This window comes from Phocoena phocoena, chromosome 15, assembly GCF_963924675.1.
Source record: "Phocoena phocoena chromosome 15, mPhoPho1.1, whole genome shotgun sequence".
Classification (NCBI taxonomy): domain Eukaryota; kingdom Metazoa; phylum Chordata; class Mammalia; order Artiodactyla; family Phocoenidae; genus Phocoena; species Phocoena phocoena.
The window spans coordinates 21,264,457-21,284,324 of NC_089233.1; the positions used below are offsets into that span (position 1 = coordinate 21,264,457).

At 42.6% G+C, this 19,868-nt stretch overlaps 1 protein-coding gene across 2 annotated transcripts in view; it reads right to left on the minus strand.

The window, feature by feature from the left end:
* Positions 1-17,867: 17,867 nt before the first annotated feature.
* The window catches only part of METTL9 (methyltransferase 9, His-X-His N1(pi)-histidine), a 43,622-nt gene continuing 41,621 nt past the window's right edge, over positions 17,868-19,868 (minus strand). The window contains exon 5 of one of the 2 annotated variants that reach the window (XM_065892480.1): positions 17,868-18,570. In XM_065892480.1, coding sequence (XP_065748552.1) covers positions 18,365-18,570 — 206 coding nt within the window. In that variant the 3' untranslated portion in view covers positions 17,868-18,364. The remainder of the gene's footprint in view (positions 18,571-19,868) is intronic. The other variant, XM_065892481.1, reaches the window with a different exon arrangement.

Sequence of the window (19,868 nt, forward strand, 5' to 3'; positions counted from 1 at the left end):
AGTAGAAGATAAACAAGCCAATAGGGAAAAAATATAAACTTAAACTTCATTTAAAAAAAAATACATTTGGGCTTCCCTGGTGGTGCAGTGGTTGAGAGTCCGCCCGCAGATGCGGGGGACACGGGTTCATGCCCCGGTCCGGGAAGATCCCACATGCCGCGGAGCGGCTGGGCCCGTGAGCCATGGCCGCTGAGCCTGCGCGTACGGAGCCTGTGCTCCACAATGGGAGAGGCCACAACAGTGAGAGGCCCACATACCGCAAAAAAAAAAAAAAAAAAAAAATGTATGGCCAATAAGCACATAAAAGCTTATCAACATCATTAGTGACCAGGAACATGCAAACTGAACCCCTATGAGGTACTGTAACTGAGCCATACCGTATGGAGCCTTCCCAAAACAGACCCACACTCCCTTCTACCTGCCTCTTGTCTATACAAAGATTTTAGCCTCCTAGGCCTTCCCCAAGTTCCAAAGAATATATTTAACCAGGGAAGTGAGAACACGCATAAAAAGGAAAAGAGTCAAGCAAGACAAAATAATAATACTTTAGCCATTAAAGTCAAGGACCTTTAGCTCCTCCTCCAGGACTGTGGATAGTATTCTGAGCCACGTCCCTTGAGCTGTTTTGCAGATACTGAAACCCCCACCAGGTGGAAGAAGTAAACTTATGTTGCCCACAAGCACATAGGCCACAGACCGGTTATAGCCAGAAGGTTAATGATATCGACTCCCAATTACCACCAACCAATCAGAAGAATGTCCATGAGCTGATCACACACCCCAAATCCCCCTCCTTCACCCTGTCTTGAAAAAACTTTCCCCGAAAGACTTTGGGGATTGGGGGGCCTTTTGAGCACTAGCTCCCTGGACTCCTTGCTTGGTGCCCTGCAATAAATGCTGCACTTTCCTTCACCAAAACCCAGGGTCAATAGATTGGCTTTGCTGCATGCGGGCAAGCGGACCCCAGTTTGATGTGGTAACAAATTCACTACATACACACTAGAATGGCTAAAAGTTAAAAAGACTAACAACACCAAGTGTTGAGGATGATGGGGAGCAGCATGAACTCTTATACGTTGCTGATACGGCCACTCTGGAAAACGATTTGTCTGTGTCTTATAAAGTTAAGTATACAATACTCTATGATCCAGGAATTCTGCCCCTAGGTATTTACCCAGGAGAAGTTAAAACATACGTCCATACAAAGATTTGTAGAGTTCCATTCCAAAAATTGGAAACAACTCAAATGTTCAACAATAGATGAAAATTTAAACAAATACGGTATATCCATTCAGTGGAATACCACTCATCAATAAATAAGGAATGCGTTGGACTTCTGCTTCCAGCTATGATGGAGTAATTGGCAGTAGATAAACTCTCTCGCCTTAAACAATTAGAAAACAAACAAAACATGAAACAAAGGTTTTCAGACATTGGACAACAGGTAGGACAAGACTGAGATCCCTGAGAGAAGGGAAACTGTGAGATAATAGAAAATATATATTGGTTTCTGCCCCCAGCTCCTGGAACAGGGCCCCTAAGTCCCTTGTAATTTCCTAAATGATAAGAGCACTAGGAGGATCTCTTGTTCTAATATTTGGTTTTTGACCCATCACTGACACAGGGCTCCTAAACCCTTGTAAATTCTTAAGTGATAAGAGTACTAGGAGTGGTACAGCCACTATGGAGGACAGTATGGAGGTTCCTTAAAAAACTACAAATAGAACTACCATATGACCCAGCAATCCCACTACTGGGCATATACCCTGAGAAAACCAAAATTCAAAAAGAGTCATGTACCAAAATGTTCACTGCAGCTCTATTTACAATAGCCCGGAGATGGAAACAACCTAAGTGCCCATCATCGGATGAATGGATAAAGATGACGTGGCACATATATACAATGGAATATTACTCAGCCATAAAAAGAAACAAAATTGAGCTATTTGTAATGAGGTGGATAGACCTAGAGTCTGTCATACAGAGTGAAGTAAGTCAGAAAGAAAAAGACAAATACTGTATGCTAACACATATATATGGAATTTAAGAAAAAAAAATGTCATGAAGAACCTAGGGGTAAGACAGGAATAAAGACACAGACCTACTGGAGAACGGACTTGAGGATATGGGGAGGGGGAAGGGTGAGCTGAGACAGGGCGAGAGAGAGTCATGGACATATATACGCTCACAAAAGTAAGGTAGATAGCTAGTGGGAAGCAGCCGCATGGCACAGGGATATCGGCTCGGTGCTTTGAGACCACCTAGAGGGGTGGGATAGGGAGGGTGGGAGGGAGGGAGATGCAAGAGGGAAGAGATATGGGAACATATGTATAACTGATTCACTTTGTTATAAAGCAGAAACTAACACACCATTGTAAAGCAATTATACCCCAATAAAGATGTTAAAAAATAAAATAAAATAAAAATTAAAAAAAAAAAAAAACTAAAAATAGATCTACTATATGATCCAGCAATCCCACTCCTGGGCATATATCCGGAGAAAACCATAATTTGAAAATATACATGCACCCCAATGTTCCTAGCAGCACTCTTCACAATAGCCAGGACATGGACACAACCTAAATGTCCATCAACAAAGAAAAGGATAAAGAAGATGTGGTACATACATACAATGGAATATCACTCAGCCATAAAAAAGAATGAAATAATGCCATTTGGAGCAACATGGATGGACCTAGAGATTGTCATACTGAGTGAAGTAAGTCAGAGAGAGAAAGACAAATATCATATGCTATCGCTTATATGTGGACTCTAAAAAAAAAGGTTACAAATGAACTTGTCTACAAAACAGAAATAGAGGGACTTCCCTGGTGGCACAGTGGTTAAGAATCTGCCCGCCAACGCAGGGGACACAGGTTCGAGCCCTGGTCCAGGAAGATCCCATATGCCGCGGAGCAACTAAGCCCGTGAGCCACAACTACTGAGCCTGCCCTCTAGAGCCCATGAGTCACAACTACTGAGCCCACATGCCACAACTACTGAAGCCCGTGCACCTAGAGCCCATGCTCCACAGCAAGAGAAGTCACCGCAATGAGAAGCCTGCGCGCCACAACAAAGAGTAGCCACTGCTCACCACAACTAGAGAAAGCCCGCGCGCAGCAACGAAGACCCAACGCAGCCGAAAATAAATAAATAAACAAATTCAAAAAACAACAAAACAGAAATAGAGTTACAGATGTAGAACATAAACTTATGGTTACCAGGGGATAAGGTGAGGGAGGGATAAATTGGAAGACTAGGACTGACATTTACATACTACTATACATAAAATAGATAACTAATAAGAGTCTACTGTATAGCACAGAGAATTCTACTCAGTACTCTGTAATGGCCTACATGGGAAAAGAATCTAAAAAAGAGCAGATATATGTATAACAGATTCACTTTGCTATACACCTGAAACTAACACAACATTATAAATCAACTATACCCCAATAAAAAATTTTTTAAAAAGAGCACTAGGTGTATCTCTTGTTCTTTTTTTTTTTTTTTTAACAGGCTCCGGACACGCAGGCTCAGCGGCTATGGCTCACGGGCCCAGCCGCTCCGCGGCATGTGGGATCTTCCCGGACCGGGGCACGAACCTGTATCCCCTGCACCGGCAGGCGGACTCCCAACCATTGCGCCACCAGGGAAGCCCTCTTGTTCTAACGAGGCAACTCTGGGTGGGCTCTTGGATGGAGACTGGTCACCAGAGAGACCAAGCCATGATTAGAAGCTTGGGATTTTCAGCCCCACCCTCCCATCTTCCAGAGAGGGGAGAGGGCTGAGAATGGAGTTAATAACTAATTATGCCTATGTGAGGAAGCCTCCAATAATAGGGGTTTCAGGGTGCTTCCAGGTTGACGAACACATTCACATCAGGGGGGTGAACACCCCAACTCCCTGGGGACAGATGCTCCTGAGACCTGAGACCCTCCCAGACCTCATCTTATGTGTCTCCTCATCTGGCTATTCATCTGCATCTTTTATCATATCCTTTAATAAGCTGGTAAATGTTTCCCTGAGTTCTGTGAGCTGCTCTAGCAAATTAATTGAACCTGAGGAGATGGTCATGGAAACCTCTGATTTGTAGCCAAATCAGACAGAAGTTGTGGGTAACTTGGAGACCTGCTACTTGAGATTGGTGTCTGAAGTGGGATGGGAGAAGTCTTGAGGGACTGAGACCTTAACCTGTGGGACCTGAGGCTACCTCCAGGTAGACAGTGTCAGAGTTAAGTTGAATTGTAGGACACCCAGCTGGTGTCACAGAATCACTTGGCGTAAGGAAAATCCTCCACACGTTTGGTGACCAGGAGGGTCAGAAGTGATGTGTTCTGTGTTGAGTGTCTTGAGTGAGTAGTAAAGGAGACACACAGGTAAAAGGCTTATAGGAAGAGAACAGAGAAGGAGGGGGAGAACTGGGGTTTTCCTTACTTAGGAAGGAAAGCTGAGGTTTTTCTGTAAGTGCCCCTGCTCGCTGCCTGGAGTCTCTAGACCACAGCACCAGAAGGAGAATCCCAACAGAGCTGAGGAGACAGAGTAGGGGTTTAGGGAAATCAAGGCAACTAGAATCCACAGGGAAGACTACTTGAGGAGGGATTTGCACAGAGAGAAAGTTCTAGAGATTTGAACAAGGGTCGCTTGAGTCTTTGGCTGAATATTGGTCTGTCTATGCCTATACATGTAAGAAACCACCTGAAGCTGAAGAAAGAACCACCAGTAATAAGCAGAGCAATCCTTGGAGTTCACCCAGGGTGGAGAATAATTCCCAACTACCAGTGGAAAACCTCCAAATACATGGAGCATCAAGGACAGTTCTCAGTGAAGTACTGCCTCAGTAATAGGCTGAATTAGCCCTAAAGTCTGCCCTGGACCTACCCTAACAAAGCTTAAAAGCAAGCCTTGGAAGAATCAAGTTGATTCTAAATAACTAGACTGCATCCTAGAACAAAACCCAACAATATTTAAAGGAGTGTCACAAAATCCAGAAATGTAAATCCAAAATGTCCAGCATCCAATTAAAAATTGAATATATGGCTGGTTACCATAGAAAAAAACCCAGTCCACAGAAAGAGATCCAGAAATGACACAGAAGATCAAATCAGTAGACCGGATGACTATTATAAATATATTCTGTAAGTTCAGGAAAGTAGAGAAAAGGATAAAGATGTAAAAGAGAGACATGGAAGATAAAAAAAAACTCAGGAAAAGGAATAAACTGATTTATGCACCAACATGGATGAACCTCAAAAACATTATGCCAAACAAAAGAAGCCAATCACAGAAGAGTACATATGGCATGATTTCATTTATATGAAACTCCATGATAGGCAAAATAATCTACAGTGACAGAGAACAAATAAGTTGCCTGGGACTCTACTGGGTGCAGCGGGAGGAATTTATTGCAAAAGAACACAAGGGAACTTTGGGGCGACATTTCTATACCTTGATTTTGGTGGTTGTTACACAGGTACATACATTTATTGAATCTCATCAAACTCTACACTTTAAATGGATGCATTTTATTGTAATATAAATTATACCTCACAGAAGCTGATATCAAATGAGAAAGGAAAAGCATGGACTGTGGAGCAGGACTGCCTGGATTGAATCTCATCTCTGCTACTTAGTAGCTGTGTGATGTTGGACAAGTTACTGAATCTCTCTGTGCTTCCATTTCCTCATCTGTCAGATGCGGTTAATAAATGGTACCTACCTCATAGTGTCATATGAGGATAAAATGAGTTAATGAAGTAAATCATTTAGAACAATGCTTGGCATGAAGAAAGCTCTACATATGGGTTTATTAAATAAACAAATAAGCCAGACTGATGTTTTCAAAATTCAACTCATGGGAAAGTCTGGAGAAAGAATGTTCCAGAAAAAGGGAATCAGAAGTGCAAAGGCCTTGACATTAGGAATACAATTTACATATGCAATAAATCACAAGAGGATGAGAGCAGTAGATGAGGTTAAGTCATCATTAGCAACTTGACTTCTACTTGGAGGGAGATGGGAGCCACTGAAGTGATATTAGCACAAGAGTAAGAGCTGTGCTCTGACTTTTAAAAAACTGGCTCCATAACACCAACTGCTGTGTTGAGAAGAACCTGAAGGGGGGCAACAGCTAAAGCAGAGAGAGCAGTAAGAGATGACAATGATGATGACTTAGTCACCGATGGCAGTAAGGGCGGTGAGATGTGGTTGGGGGTATTTTGAAGGTGCAGCCGATAGGCCGAATGTGAGGAATAAAAGACAGAGAAGTCACAGACACCTCCAAGGATTTGGGCCTGAGCATCTAGAGAGGTGAGAAATGGGAAAAACCGTAGGAGTTGCAGGTTTGGGGGAGAGGCCCTGGAGCTCAGATGTGGACAAGCTAAGCTTGAGAAGACTATTAATTGTTCGAGTGGAGAAAGCAAGTAGGCAGTTTGGTGTTTGAGCCTGCAGTTAGGGGAGAGCTCCAGACTGGAGCTATCTATGCAGAGCAGTCAGCATATACTTGAACCCAGGACACTGGATGAGATCACCAAGAAAGTGAGCGTAGGGAGACGTGGGTAAGTTTCAAGGACTGAGACCCAAGCATTCCTTGGTTAAAATGTTAGGTAGACCAGGTGCAACCAGCAAACTCAGAACTGTAGGAAACTCCCCAGAATAAACAACCTAGTTTCTTCAGCAAATATACTGCAAAGAGACAGACAGAAATAGACACAGACACAGACACACACACACACACACACACACACACGGAGGAACTTAAAAAACTTAAGAGATATAACAATTACTTGTAGCATACAGACTCTATTTGCATCTTGATTCAAGCAAACCGTAAAAAACAAAGACTGTGGGACAACTGGGGAAATTTGCACCTTGACTGGTTATCTGAAGATTTTAAAGAAATACTGTTGATAACAGAAATGTGGTTATATTTTTAAAGGAGTACTTATCTTTTAAAGGAGGGATGTTGGTTCACACACTGGCCCCCATACAGGGAGGGTAAGGGGAGACTGAGGAAGATTGGTGGGGGACAGGTGTAATAGGCAAGGAGACCTACTTACAATGCCTGTCTTTGTTGTTGTTGTCGTTACATATTTTATTGAGGGATTTTTTGTTTTGTTTTGTTAATTTAATTTTTATTTTATATTGTAGAGTTGATTTACAATGTTGTGTTAGTTTCAGGTGTACAGCAAAGTGATTCCGTTATACATACACATACAGCCACTCTTTTTCAGATTCTTTTCTCATAAAGGTTATTACAGAATACTGAGTAGAGTTCCCTGCGCTATACAGTAAGCTTGTCTTGAGGGGCCGCAAGATCCCCACCCCCGCCCCCCGGAATATAGAAAGGTTATAGAGGCCTTAATGGAGCTCAGTCACGTATACTGTCCAGAGGGTCTCAACAACACACTGCTCTCTCAAGGCTGCGTCCTTGAAAACGCTCCCACTGTGGGAACAGTGAGCAGAATGTACGTTCCAAGGATGGGGGAGGGGTGAGGAGGCTCTGATTCCCAAGTCCAGCTCCAGGGTCAACAGGCGGTCACGTCCTCTCGATGACCTCCTACAAGGGGTTCGCAAACTACAAGCCAAGGGCCAAATTCAAAGGCTACCTGGTTCTGTGTGGCTCGTGAGCTAAAAATGGTTTTTACATTTTTAAAGTTTCGAAAAATCAAAAGAACGGCATTCCCTGACACGTGAAAATTTCATGTTTGAAATTTAAACGTTAGTGTCCATAAATACAGTTTTATTGGACTACAGCCATTTCATTCATTTAAGTATCGTCTACGGCTGCTCACACACTACAACGGCAGAGCTGGGAAGTTGCAACAGAGGCTGTGTGGCCCACGAAGCCAAAAATATTTACTCTCTGTTCCTTTACTGAATAAGTTTGCCAAGCCCACTTTTAGAGCTACACTCATATATTTACAGAAGAAATGTGACATTTGAGATGGCTTCAAAATAATACAGGAGGGAGGAAATAGGGATGGATGAAACAAGTTGACAACTGAAGCTGGGTGATGGGTACATAAGGCCCATTATATTCTTGTGTCTACCTTTATATGGGCTTGAAATTTTCCACATAAATGATTTTTTTAAAGAAAAAGCAAAACAAAAAAGACTGTTTTTTTGGGCTTCCCTGGTGGTGCAGGGGTTAAGAATCCGCCTGCCAATGCCGGGGACACGGGTTTGAGCCCTGGTCCGGGAAAATCCCACATGCTGCGGAGCAACTAAGTCCATGCATAATTACTGAGCCTGTGCTCTAGAACCCGCGAGTCACAACTACTGAGCCCAAGTGCTGCAACTACTGAAGCCTGTGTGCCTACAGCCCGTGCTCCACAACAAGAGAAGCCACCGCAATGAGAAGCCTGCGCGCTGCAACGAAGAGTAGCCCCCGCTGGCCGCAACTAGAGAAAGCCCGCGCGCGGCAATGAAGACCCAACACAGCCATAAATAAATAAATAAATAAAATTTAAAAAAAGAGAGAGACTGTGTTTTTTCATAAAAGTAAGTGGAGAGATAAGAAGGAACTGGGAAAGGGGGCTGAGAGGAGTGGCCAGAGGACTGGTAGGAGAACAGGTGAGGGTGGTGCCTGACTCCCAGGCCCACTTCAGTCACAGGATGCCACCCCCTTGGGAACTTGCACCATAATGCACACCCATGGTTTCTTGAGATTATAGGCGCCCCAGCACCCTCTAATACAGATTCCCCTGCTATTGCCTGGCTTGTTATGTAAATAGATTCTTTATCCCCCATGGGGACTTCTCAACCAACTTTGGAAACAGGTATGCTCACTTGACCGCCCAGGGCAAAAACAAACTGAAACTTTTGAAACCTCCAGACACCAAAAGCAGCGCATTCTAACAGGTTTTGAGCGAACCTGATCCCAAAGCACTTTGTAGACACATTCTGCTCCATCAATCCCACCCCGCAGGCTGGTATGTTCAACTCTCATAATAACTCTTACTGGTTTGGGGGCTTTGGGGAACCTTTGGCCCTTTTTTCTCCCTTCCCTTTGGTCAGCTGCCCTGGGGCATTGGCCTCATTCACAATTCTCCAGTTTCCCAGACAATGAGGCTTCTTGTGCTTATTGCTACAGTCTCCCTATTAACTATACAAGGGGTTTACAATTACTGAAACAGATGCCCCACTTTCTACCGCACATAGAGTCTTCGTTCCAACGAAACCCCAGCCCATCGCCAGGATGGGATTTGGTTTTAATTAAAAGCCCTTCGGGTCACTCTCTTTCAGGAGCTCGGCCAAGAGGATTAAAAGGACTGAGCTGGGCAACGGCGATTTGGGGGTCGATAGTTTCCTCCACGCACCCCGCCCCTCTTCCCACCTAAAGGCCCTCTCCCAGCAGATGGGTGAAAATCAGGCAACCAAGGACTGCTTTGAAGGAACTCAAAATGAAACCAGCAACAATAACCACAAACCTGAAATGAACACGGTTTCCTAAAACACCTCGTGCTTTTGGATGAGCAGGGAGGATTCAGCTTTAAAACCCAGAAAGGTGCAGGCAAAACAGGATGAGCTGGTCACCCAGGGGATGAGAGACATTTCATCTTCCATGAAACTTGCAAAGATGCTAGGAGGCTCCCCCAACGCTGGGGCATCCCATCCCAGACACAAACCGACAATTCAAAAGTACATGAAGTTTTACTGTCTGCAAAGCAGCTCCATTTAAGGTCTGTATCATGGACACATACATACGGACCTACAGACACTATCTTGGAGATTTTCTCCCAGAAACAAAAATCAAAAGAAACACAAGGGCTTCCCTGGTAGCACAGTGGTTGAGAGTCCGCCTGCTGATGCAGGGGACACGGGTTCGTGCCCCGGTCTGGGAAGATCCCACATGCCGCGGAGCGGCTGGGCCCGTGAGCCACGGCCGCTGAGCCTGCGCGTCCGGAGCCTGTGCTCCGCAACGGGAGAGGCCAGAACAGTGAGAGGCCCGCGTACCGCAAATAAATAAATAAATAAATAAATAAAACCCCACAAGACTATTTTCATTACTATGAATGCAAAGTGGGCTAACTTGTCTGGTTTGTCGAATACCAGGCTATTTGAACTGGATTTGGATTTTATTTCAAACCATGGCGTTAGAACTGCCCGGCTCACAAGGGTTGTAGAACTCAAGGGAATAAGAGCTCTCTGGACTAGAGGCATGAGGCCTAAGTGCCGGTCCCAGCTCTGTCACTGATAGCGAGACTCTGGACAGTCATTCCCCTTCCTCTCTTTTAGTGTCAGGAGAGCAAAATGGAAGGCCTGGGATTCTGTGATAAAAGAAGAGACAGGAGGATGCTGGTGTCACTGGGCATCTTCCATCTGCCGGACCAATTCATTTACTCAATCCACCAGCCCTGAAGGTTTACTTTACGTGGTCTCAGAGATGAGTTCAGTGGACTGCAGAGGTCACAGAGCAAGCAAATGGCGGGACTCCCTAGTAATCATAATTGTAGCAACCTTTGAATGAGAGAGAACAAAGCACGTGCCCCTCTATGCACATTGCCTCTCTCAGTCCTTGCAGAATCTTTGAGGCAAATATTACTGTTATTTCTATTTCACAGACGAGGAAACGGGTTCTAAAAGGTCCAGTGACCTGCCCGAGGTCACACAGCTAGTAGGTGGCAGGGCCAGGTCCCAAACCCAGAGCTAAATGATTCCAAGCACATACTGGCTCTGCTCTCCAGCCTCTGCTCAGTAACTCTGAACCTAAAACTCCAGGTGGGAGGTGCCACCTCAGGGATAGAAGCCCCCGTTTTCATTTAAACCACCCATTACTAGCTGTGTGCTCTTCAACAAATTCCTTGACCTCTCTGAGCTTGCATTTCCTCCTCTGTCCCATGGAGATGCCAAGAGTACCTCCCTCCGAAAGACTGTATAAACATTTTTAAAGTTCATCAATTTATGCAATGCAGAGTCAGTACTATGCTCTTCCTGAATACTCTCATTTCTTGCTCGCAACAGCCATGAGATAAAATATGTAAACTATGCAAACAACTTTCCTTATATGTAAAATATGTTTAAAAACCTGAGCCCAGCGTGGGACATATAAACACTCGATGAATAGTAGCTATTATTATTACTGATGCTATTGTTGTTGCTCCTGGTATTATCATTTTCTTCTTCTTACTATTATTAAGTGGCTTCGGATCCCTTTCTTGGAAATTTCCTCCCCACCCCCTCCCATGACGCCGTCGCCCCCGCGAGCCCTTAAAGCCGCTGAATCCGCCATTTGCCCCCTCTCTTTGTCTGTCACCCGCCGCCCCAGGCACACCTTGTGCCCCTTCCCTGCACCGGGCCCGCGTCGAGCTCCTGGCCCCCGCGCGACCCCAGCGCCTGAGCTGCGCCCGCCCGCGTCCCTGCGCCTGGCCCCGCGGGGTCCTCCCCAGCCGCCCGCGCCTCACCTGCGGTGCCCCGCTTGGCTGCTCTGAGTCCAGCGCGCGGGCGGTGGGAACCGCGCCCACCTCCCGGCAGCGGCGGCCGAGCGGAAACCCGGGCACCGAGCGCAGCGGGGGTCACAATCCCGAAGCGTGCAAGACGCAGGCGAAAACGCGCTCTCCCTCGCCCCTCTCCGAGACAGCAGCCAGGAAAGAGGCTGAAGGGCTCTCCAAACACATCCACCAATTACAATGTAGCGACTTTATTTGGATCTGAATTCAAACAAACTATTTTAAAAATGATAGGACAACTGCAGCAATGTAGTCGCTGGATATTTAATGGTTAGGTTTTTTAGGTGTGACAATTGCAGTATGGCTCTTTTTAAAGAGTCCTTATCTTTTGCAGATATATATTTGCAAACCTGAAATATGATGTCTGGGATTTACGTGGAAATAACGGGGACCAAGGAGTGACAGGAATCTGAGTGAAACAAACTGGTCATGTGTTGATACTTGCTGCAGCCTGAGCAGGGGTTATTATCTGTTTTCTTCTTTTTCGTGAGCTTGGAATTTTCTGTAATAAAAAGGTTTTTAGAAGAAGATGAAAAGGAAGAAGAGGAAGGGAAAGGGGAAGAAGAAGAACCGTAAAGATATTCAGACCCCTAGGTCAGTAAACGTGGCCAGATTTATATGAGGAGAAAAAAATCCTCAGAAGTAAAAAAGTTTGTGCACCAAAATATTTACTGCAGCAGCATTACATATAAATACAGAAAGAAGGGGTGGGGGGCGGTAGGAAAAGATCCAACTTGAGTTCACCATTAAGGAAATGGTTATGTGAACTATGCTACATCAATTTCGTGGGTTATACAGCTATTTAAATGGGTATTAATAAAGACTGTACAATAGAAACACAAGGAAATCATTTTATATCCAAAAAAAGCCAAATATGAAGTAATGTATGTATATGCACTTGTATTAAAACAGAAAGGAAATACATTGAAGTGTTAGGTTTTCATGGTGAAATTATGAATAACTGTCTTTTCTAATGAAAATATAATTGTGAACTCTAGAGATTCCTTGCATTCCTTTACATTTAATGAAATACATCTCAATGCCTGAAATTTTTTTTAAAAAATAACTTTTTTTAAATGTGCAATGCAAAATTACTTTGTGTAATGCAAAATTACTTTGTCAGTGGCAAAATCCTCTTCAGAAATGGCCAACTGTACTGCTCTGTTGCTCATCTGATGGTTTTAATGTAATATTTATATTATTTATAAATAGTTGTGGGACTTCTCTGGTGGCGCAGTGATTAAGAATCTGCCTGCCAACGCAGGGGACACAGGTTCGATCCCTGATCGGGGAAGATCCCACATGCCGCGGAGCAGCTAAGCCCGTTCGCCACAACTACTGAGCCTGCGCTCCAGAGCCGGAGAACCACAACTACTGAAGCCTGCGTGCCTAGAACCCGTGCTCCGCAACAAGAGAAGCCACCGCCATGAGAAGCCACCGCCATGAGAAGCCCGCACACCGCGACGAAGAGTAGACCCCGCTTGCCGCAACTAGAGAAGGCCTGCGCACAGCAACGGAGACTCAAGGCAGCCAAAAACGATAAAATAAATAAACTTATTTTAAAAATAGTTATAATATTTATCAGCATCCTCAAAAACACCCTTTTATCCCCAGGCTCCTGGTTTAATCCTTTAAACAAGAATCTTGCTCTCAAGCACTAAATGATAGAAAATGTCTTCCATCCTTTGTCAATTTTTGATTTAGAAAATAGGTGTCTATGAGTTTCACATGATTTATCTCAGAAGAATAAAAGTATCTTTTTATTGTAAAAATTTTAATGTTAATTTGTAAATGTGTATGTGTGGGTACATAATATAGATGTAAAAAAGTCTAGAAGGGCATATACCAAAACGTTAACAGTGGTGCTCTAAGATTATGATACAGGTAAAACCTACTTGCATTTTCTTCTTTACACCTGTCGGTATTTTCTACTTTTTCTATAACAAACATGCCAAAACCAGTAGGGCTTTATGATCAGTCACAGCCAGCTTATAAATAATAAATAATAAAAACAAGGTGGCAAAATCAAGGGCAGGGAAAACTTTTTTGTTCTGCTGAGTATAAAAAGGACTGCCAATGTATTCTCAAACACCACAACTCTACCATTTGAAAAGTGTTGAGGGTTCAAAGGCATTTAAAACCCATATTCTGTGTTGACTCCTGAACAGGATATAAGAAAACAGCATTTGGGCATTCTACCTGTTCTTAATTATTTTCCAGAATTTAAGAAATGCAGGTCTGTAATAAGACATTCCAGTTTCACATGGTCATTTATTTGGGGGCAGAGAAAGGGGAGCTTTACTTTTCATTTTACACTTACTGAAAGTAATTTTTAAATGGCTTTGCATCAAAAATACACTAGTATTTAATTCATGTGAATACAGCATATTGACTCTAAAATCCAGAGGGAAATCTTAAGTTCTAGTTATGTAAAAATATTCTCCTAATTTTCCAAAAGTATGAAATTTCATAACTAAAAAGAAGTACTTTGGTATCAGTGGACACTGATTCCAATTCATTGATATCAATATAGATAGCAAGCTATAAAGTGCAAGTTACTAGTAAATGAAACCCAATGCTGTACAAATTGTACTGTAAAAACAAATCATCAAGGAAACGCAAAACCACCTCATATCCACTGAATGGCTACTATCAAGACAAATACAAAATTACAAGTGTTGGGGAGGATATGGAGAAATTGGAACCCTTGTGCACCGTTGGTGGGAATGTAAAATGGTGCAGCCACTGTGGAAAACAATATGGCAATTCCTCAAAAAATTAGACATAGAATTACCATCTGATCCAGCAATTCCACTTCTGGGTATATACCCGAAAGAAGTGAAAACAGTGACTCAAACAGATTATTTGTACACCCATGTTCATAGCAGCATTTTGTTATTATTCTCAATAACAAGAAGGTGGAAGTAACCCAGGTGTCCATTGACAGATGAATGGATAAGCAAAATACATACAATGGAATATCACTCAACTTTAAAAAGGGAAGAGGGACTTCCCTGGTGGTCCAGCAGTTAAGACTCCCTGCTTCCACTGCAGGCGCTGTGGGTTCGATCCCTGGTTGGGGAACTAAGATCCCACATGCCGCACAGCACAGCCAAAAAAAAGGGAAGAAATTCTGACACATGCTACAATATGGATGAACCTTGAGATCATTGTAAGTGAAATAAGCCAGTCACAAAAGGACAAATATTGTATGATTCTACTTATATGAGTTACCTAGAAGCGCCAAATTCATAGGAAGCAGAACAGTGATTGCCAGGGGCTGGGGGCGAAGAGGGAATGGGGAGTTAGTGTTTAATAGGTACAGAGTTTCAGTTTTGCAAAATGAAAAGAGTAAAAATGGATAGTGGCGATGGTTGCACAATATGAATGTACGGAATACCACTGAACCGAACACCTAAAAATGGTTAAGATGGTAAATTTCATGTGCTTTTTACAATAAAAAAATTGGAAGGAAAAGATAAATAATGGTACTGTGTCAGTAAACACTAACAATTTAAAAAGTAAGCAACTAAATGGGATGTGGTATGCTGAATTGGCTCCTAGAACAGAAAAAAGGTCATGAATGGAAAAATGGGCCAAGTTGCAATAGTCAGTAGCTTACTTAACAGGAGTGTACTGATGTTAATTTCTTAGTTTAGACAAACATACCGTGGCTTCTATACAAGATAACGTTAGGGGGTTAAGGGTATACAGGAACGCTCTGTACTATCTTTGCAAGGTTTCTTGAAATCTAACACTATTCCAAAATAAAAGTTCATTTTAAAATAAAATTTTAAAAAGCAAGTGACAACTAAGAAGAAGTTAGAATCAACTCCTACATAGAAGACAGACAATACAAATGTATTAGAACTGATGAAGGTAAGGAGCAAAACATACGAACACCTATATAGCTACGGTAGATATGAAATTGTTTTTCTTGTGCCGTTCACTGTTGCCCAGCTATTGCCTCATCATCCACTACTTGCAAAAAGGCAGGCTGTTGAATTTTATATTGCGGTAATATTTCCTTAATGATCCTGGGTGCATTATTTCACTTAGATCTTAGCATGGACACAGTGTGAACTTCCTTCTGCCAATTCATGATTTTCTATCTTTGATAAGTCGTGACTTAGTGAGCATCCTGGTTGTTTCAAGTCAATTACGAGCCCAGTGCTGTGCTCAGTGGACTCCTAGGCAGCAAACCTCAGCCTGGACAACCCTAGCTCAGTCCACCAGCTTCCAACTGCAACATGGGTGCACTGGATACAAGCTTATTTGGGGGGTACTGAGGCATCTGCACAAACATAGTAGGTCCCTTTAGCCACTAGAAGCCCCTGTTGAAGGTGCTGTAGCTTTTAGAGAAAAATGATCATGAAATACTTTTGTCAGTAACCAAGCAGCGGGAAGCAAGTGATGAAAGCATCTTGCTTCATTATAAGTCTATTTAAATACTATACTCAGAACTAAGTGAAAACAAAGCTTTACTCGGAAAGACGACTTGAAACAGCTAAGTTTTACTTTATTTCCCAGCCCAGCTTCTTTTCTGTTAAAGGTCAACTGTGTAAAAACCGATGCGACATTGAGAAGGGTAGAAAATACACTGTCTCTCTTAACAACTCTGCACAAGGGAGAAATGACTAAGGCTATTGTGTCTTCTTCCCTTCCCTTCCCTTCCCTGAAATCAGTAGTCTAAACACTCAAGGGGCTTACAACTGCAGGTGCAAAGAGCTTTGACTCACAGGTGCAGCTTGCATTTCCTTTCTCTGTGACCTTTAAGGTCAACTGGTTAGCTTGCTTTGACCACAAATAGAGCTCTTCTTAATTCCTCTAGTACAACCTTAACTTGATATGAAGCACTTACACAGGAATGGTGTAGACAAGAAGGCAGTTTATTGTATTTTGGGGAGAAAAAAGAAAAAACATGACTCCATTTAGGGGAAAAAACAGCCATTGACACTCAGTAAGCAACACTGCCATCTAGTGGAGTGGTGACACACCATCAAGACTTTCAAGACCAGGCATGAAACGTGAGCGGATTTGCTGGTTTAAATTTTCACCAAAAAAAACACACACGCACTTTTGAGAAGCTGGCTTTCAGAGAACCTCAGATTTTGAGAAAGTATTTTTACCTTTGAAATAAATTAATGTATGTGCTTTCTCTGATTTGGGGGCTAAAGAATGAGTTATGTGTTTTTCAAATAGACTCTCAAATTAATTCTGGATTTCAAGGTTATGAAACACTTTGGAGCAGCCTGCCTCTTTGAACATCCGTCACTCTTGCACTCTTGTTCGGCAGTCTAAATAGTAACCCCTGATGATGACAGTTTATAAAGAAGCAAAACTCAACTGTACAAGAACTACATTAAGTTTACTCGTTTCCTCTATTTTTACAATCTAAGGTGCTAAGTATTTGCACTTCACTTATTTGAATTCCTGGAAAAAAGCATTAGAACACACCAATGACACTTTTGCATAAATCACGTAACCCAACTCTTATGACTACACAATAACATTGGAAGATATTGGTGTGAGGACATGGGAATGCTGTTCTCAATGAATAATAACGTCATTCTTCTCAAGGATTTAATTCTCCTTTATACCCAGGTGTCGCAGTAAATGTGCTGATCTGATAACTTCTATGAGCATATGAATGAGAATATTTAATGAAACACCTGGCTGACAAAAGAAATAAAGTTGTGAGAATAACATATTAATAGCCACGATCTCAAATTGGCATCTGTTATTACTGAGACTTTAGATTCTGGGTTAAGTGCTCTGCTCTTTGTAACATCCGTAACGGTTATTGATCTTGCTAATGAGTTCCTCATTGCAACATTTCTGGATATATAGTTGGAGGCACTTGCTGATTCTAGAATGCATGAGTCTGACATGGTTTCCTCAAACCACACTCTTGGCAAACTCTAAACTCAGTTAAGGATTTCGATAAACTCAGTTAAGGATTTTGAAAGAGCCGAGTTCTGGGAAAGATGTATACAAATACAGAGTAAGAAGCTGAATTAAAACATTTTTAGGTTGCATTTTTGTCAGAAGACAAAACTGAATGTTTCAATGCTGAGAATCTGAGACTGTCCGGAAAAAACAAAATTCTGAATGTAGGACAGAAGCTACCACAAAGTCAGAATCCAGTGTTCCGCACTTCCGAAAACAACGTGAGTTAGGGAGTGAGAGTGGTCCTCGAAGTACTGTATCTGAATGAGGTTGTTCTAAGGGTTCGTCTGGGTTGCCTATGTTCACCACACCTTGCAGTAAGCACCCCACCCCCGTCTCAAGCCTTCCTTCACCGCACATTCAAGTCAACTGCATCCTTCACATACTGCTACTATTCGGGTACCCCTGAAGCCAAAGCAATGAAAGATGCTAGGGAAGCCTTATATTAACTCAAACATGATGCCAAAGTCATCTCCAAAAAAGTTTATTAGCATGATTAAAAACATTTTCTTGAATAATGATAGAATTTCTAAACATGAAAGAGTATCAGTGGCTATATCCTATAACCAATATTTGCAACTGGATGGACAGTTTTACTGCCAGTCTTCATTTTATTAAAAACAATCCATACTTATTGGTTCCATGTGAAGTCATGACTATTGCTTTGCCTGGGAATGAGTCCCTACTGCAATTAAGTATAAAAAATATCTTCCATAATCGGAGTGTGACCTGCATTACTGAGTAAAGAGTTAATAAAAATCCTCAAAGAGTTGGGTTTTTGTTTTTTAAAAACATTCCTTTTACACACTACAAAGAAATAATTAGTATTTTGGCTTTTAAAATTCCTACATGATATTTAGAATGGCAGTCCCCAAAGGTCCTCCCTTCGCATATTTGAGAACGCAGACCCTCTTCCGGAGCATACATTCTTGGGGTGGACTGTGAAAATTTCAAGCTCCACGTGTTTATACTGGTTTGAGAACAAAGACAGCATCATCCAGAACGTAGTAGTCATTATACATGTCACCTTCACACAGGTATGGCAGTCTAGTGAAAGCTTCGATAACAAAACCAGCTTTTCTGAAAACTTCAGGCAGACTATTCACTTGTTCTTCCCAATTCTGTCCCTTGATTTCCAAAATTTCTGATGGTTTATCCCACTTGCCACCTACTAAAACAAATAAAAACATTAAGTTAAATTCTTGAACAAACAAGTTATTTAAAGAGGGAAGAGGGGAAGAACAATATTTGCTAAGGACTTGGTATGTGCCAAGCACTGGGTGCTCTGATGAATCATCTCCCAGGTGACCCAGTGGTAGGACAAAGAGAGGAAGTACAGACTTAGGAGAACTGAAGCACATGCCCCAGCCTACAAGGTTAATGAACACTGGGGCAGAAACATAATCCCTGGTTTAACTGGACCCAAAGCCCACACTACTATTTTCTCTGACAGTTTTGGACATCACCCTCCCTCAGACTGACTAGTGTGTAATGGTTAATAGGTTTGGAAAACTGCTGATTAAACACTGGAATATTGAAGCAGAGAGTAACACGTAAAATTTGAAAGACGGTTTTGGATAAATGCTAGAAAATGCCACTAGTGTAGTAAAATTATGCAACATATTAACTAGAGAGGTTTATCAGGCTGAAAATAAAAACAGGCTAATGAAGGGTTTTAATTTATAAAAACAGATCATTCAGTATGTTTTTCAAGGGAGGTCAATCCACTCTCTAACTTTCCAGAACAATTTCATAAAAGTTAAGCTCCAGAACCAGAGAGTGGTTAACACACTAGAATGGATGAATCAATTCAGCACTTCTTGGAATAGTGACTGAAGTCTATGTTATTTTAGTCACTTCCAAACCCATGAGCATCAGATGCCCAGATACTGGGGGGCTAGAAAAGGTCTTCAAGTTCACACACATACCAAGCACTGACTACAGACACACACACACACGCACACAATAGTAGATATAAATTTGGGGGTGCTTTTAGATGCTATGATGATGGAAAAAACACAATAATACTAAAAGTGTTACTAAATTCAGACTGAGAATAACTTTCCGTAAATGACAAAATATAATCAACAGGTGCCAAGAGTACAAACAGTACAATGGGAAGATTTTCACTCTTTTCAGTGGCCCAGCACCCTCTTCCTGGTGGAAGACAGAGCCTGGGGAAGCAGTTTTCCCTGCCTTTCTTGCAGCTAAGGCACTGGCACACGACCTAAGCTCACGTGGAAGGAGGAGCTAGTGACCCAGAGAAGTGGGGACATGAGGCTCGTTCTCTGGGGAGGCGGAGCAGTGGCGTGAGACCAAGCAGCTGGGCAGCGTTGAGCGGTACTACGGACAGGCTTTGGTCCAGCCACAGCATCTAGTGCTTGGCGGCGGCAGTGTGCTCTTTGGATCAGTTTTATAGTATGTTTTGGGGCATGTGTCTTGTGTGTAGACCCCCATACACGATTCTCC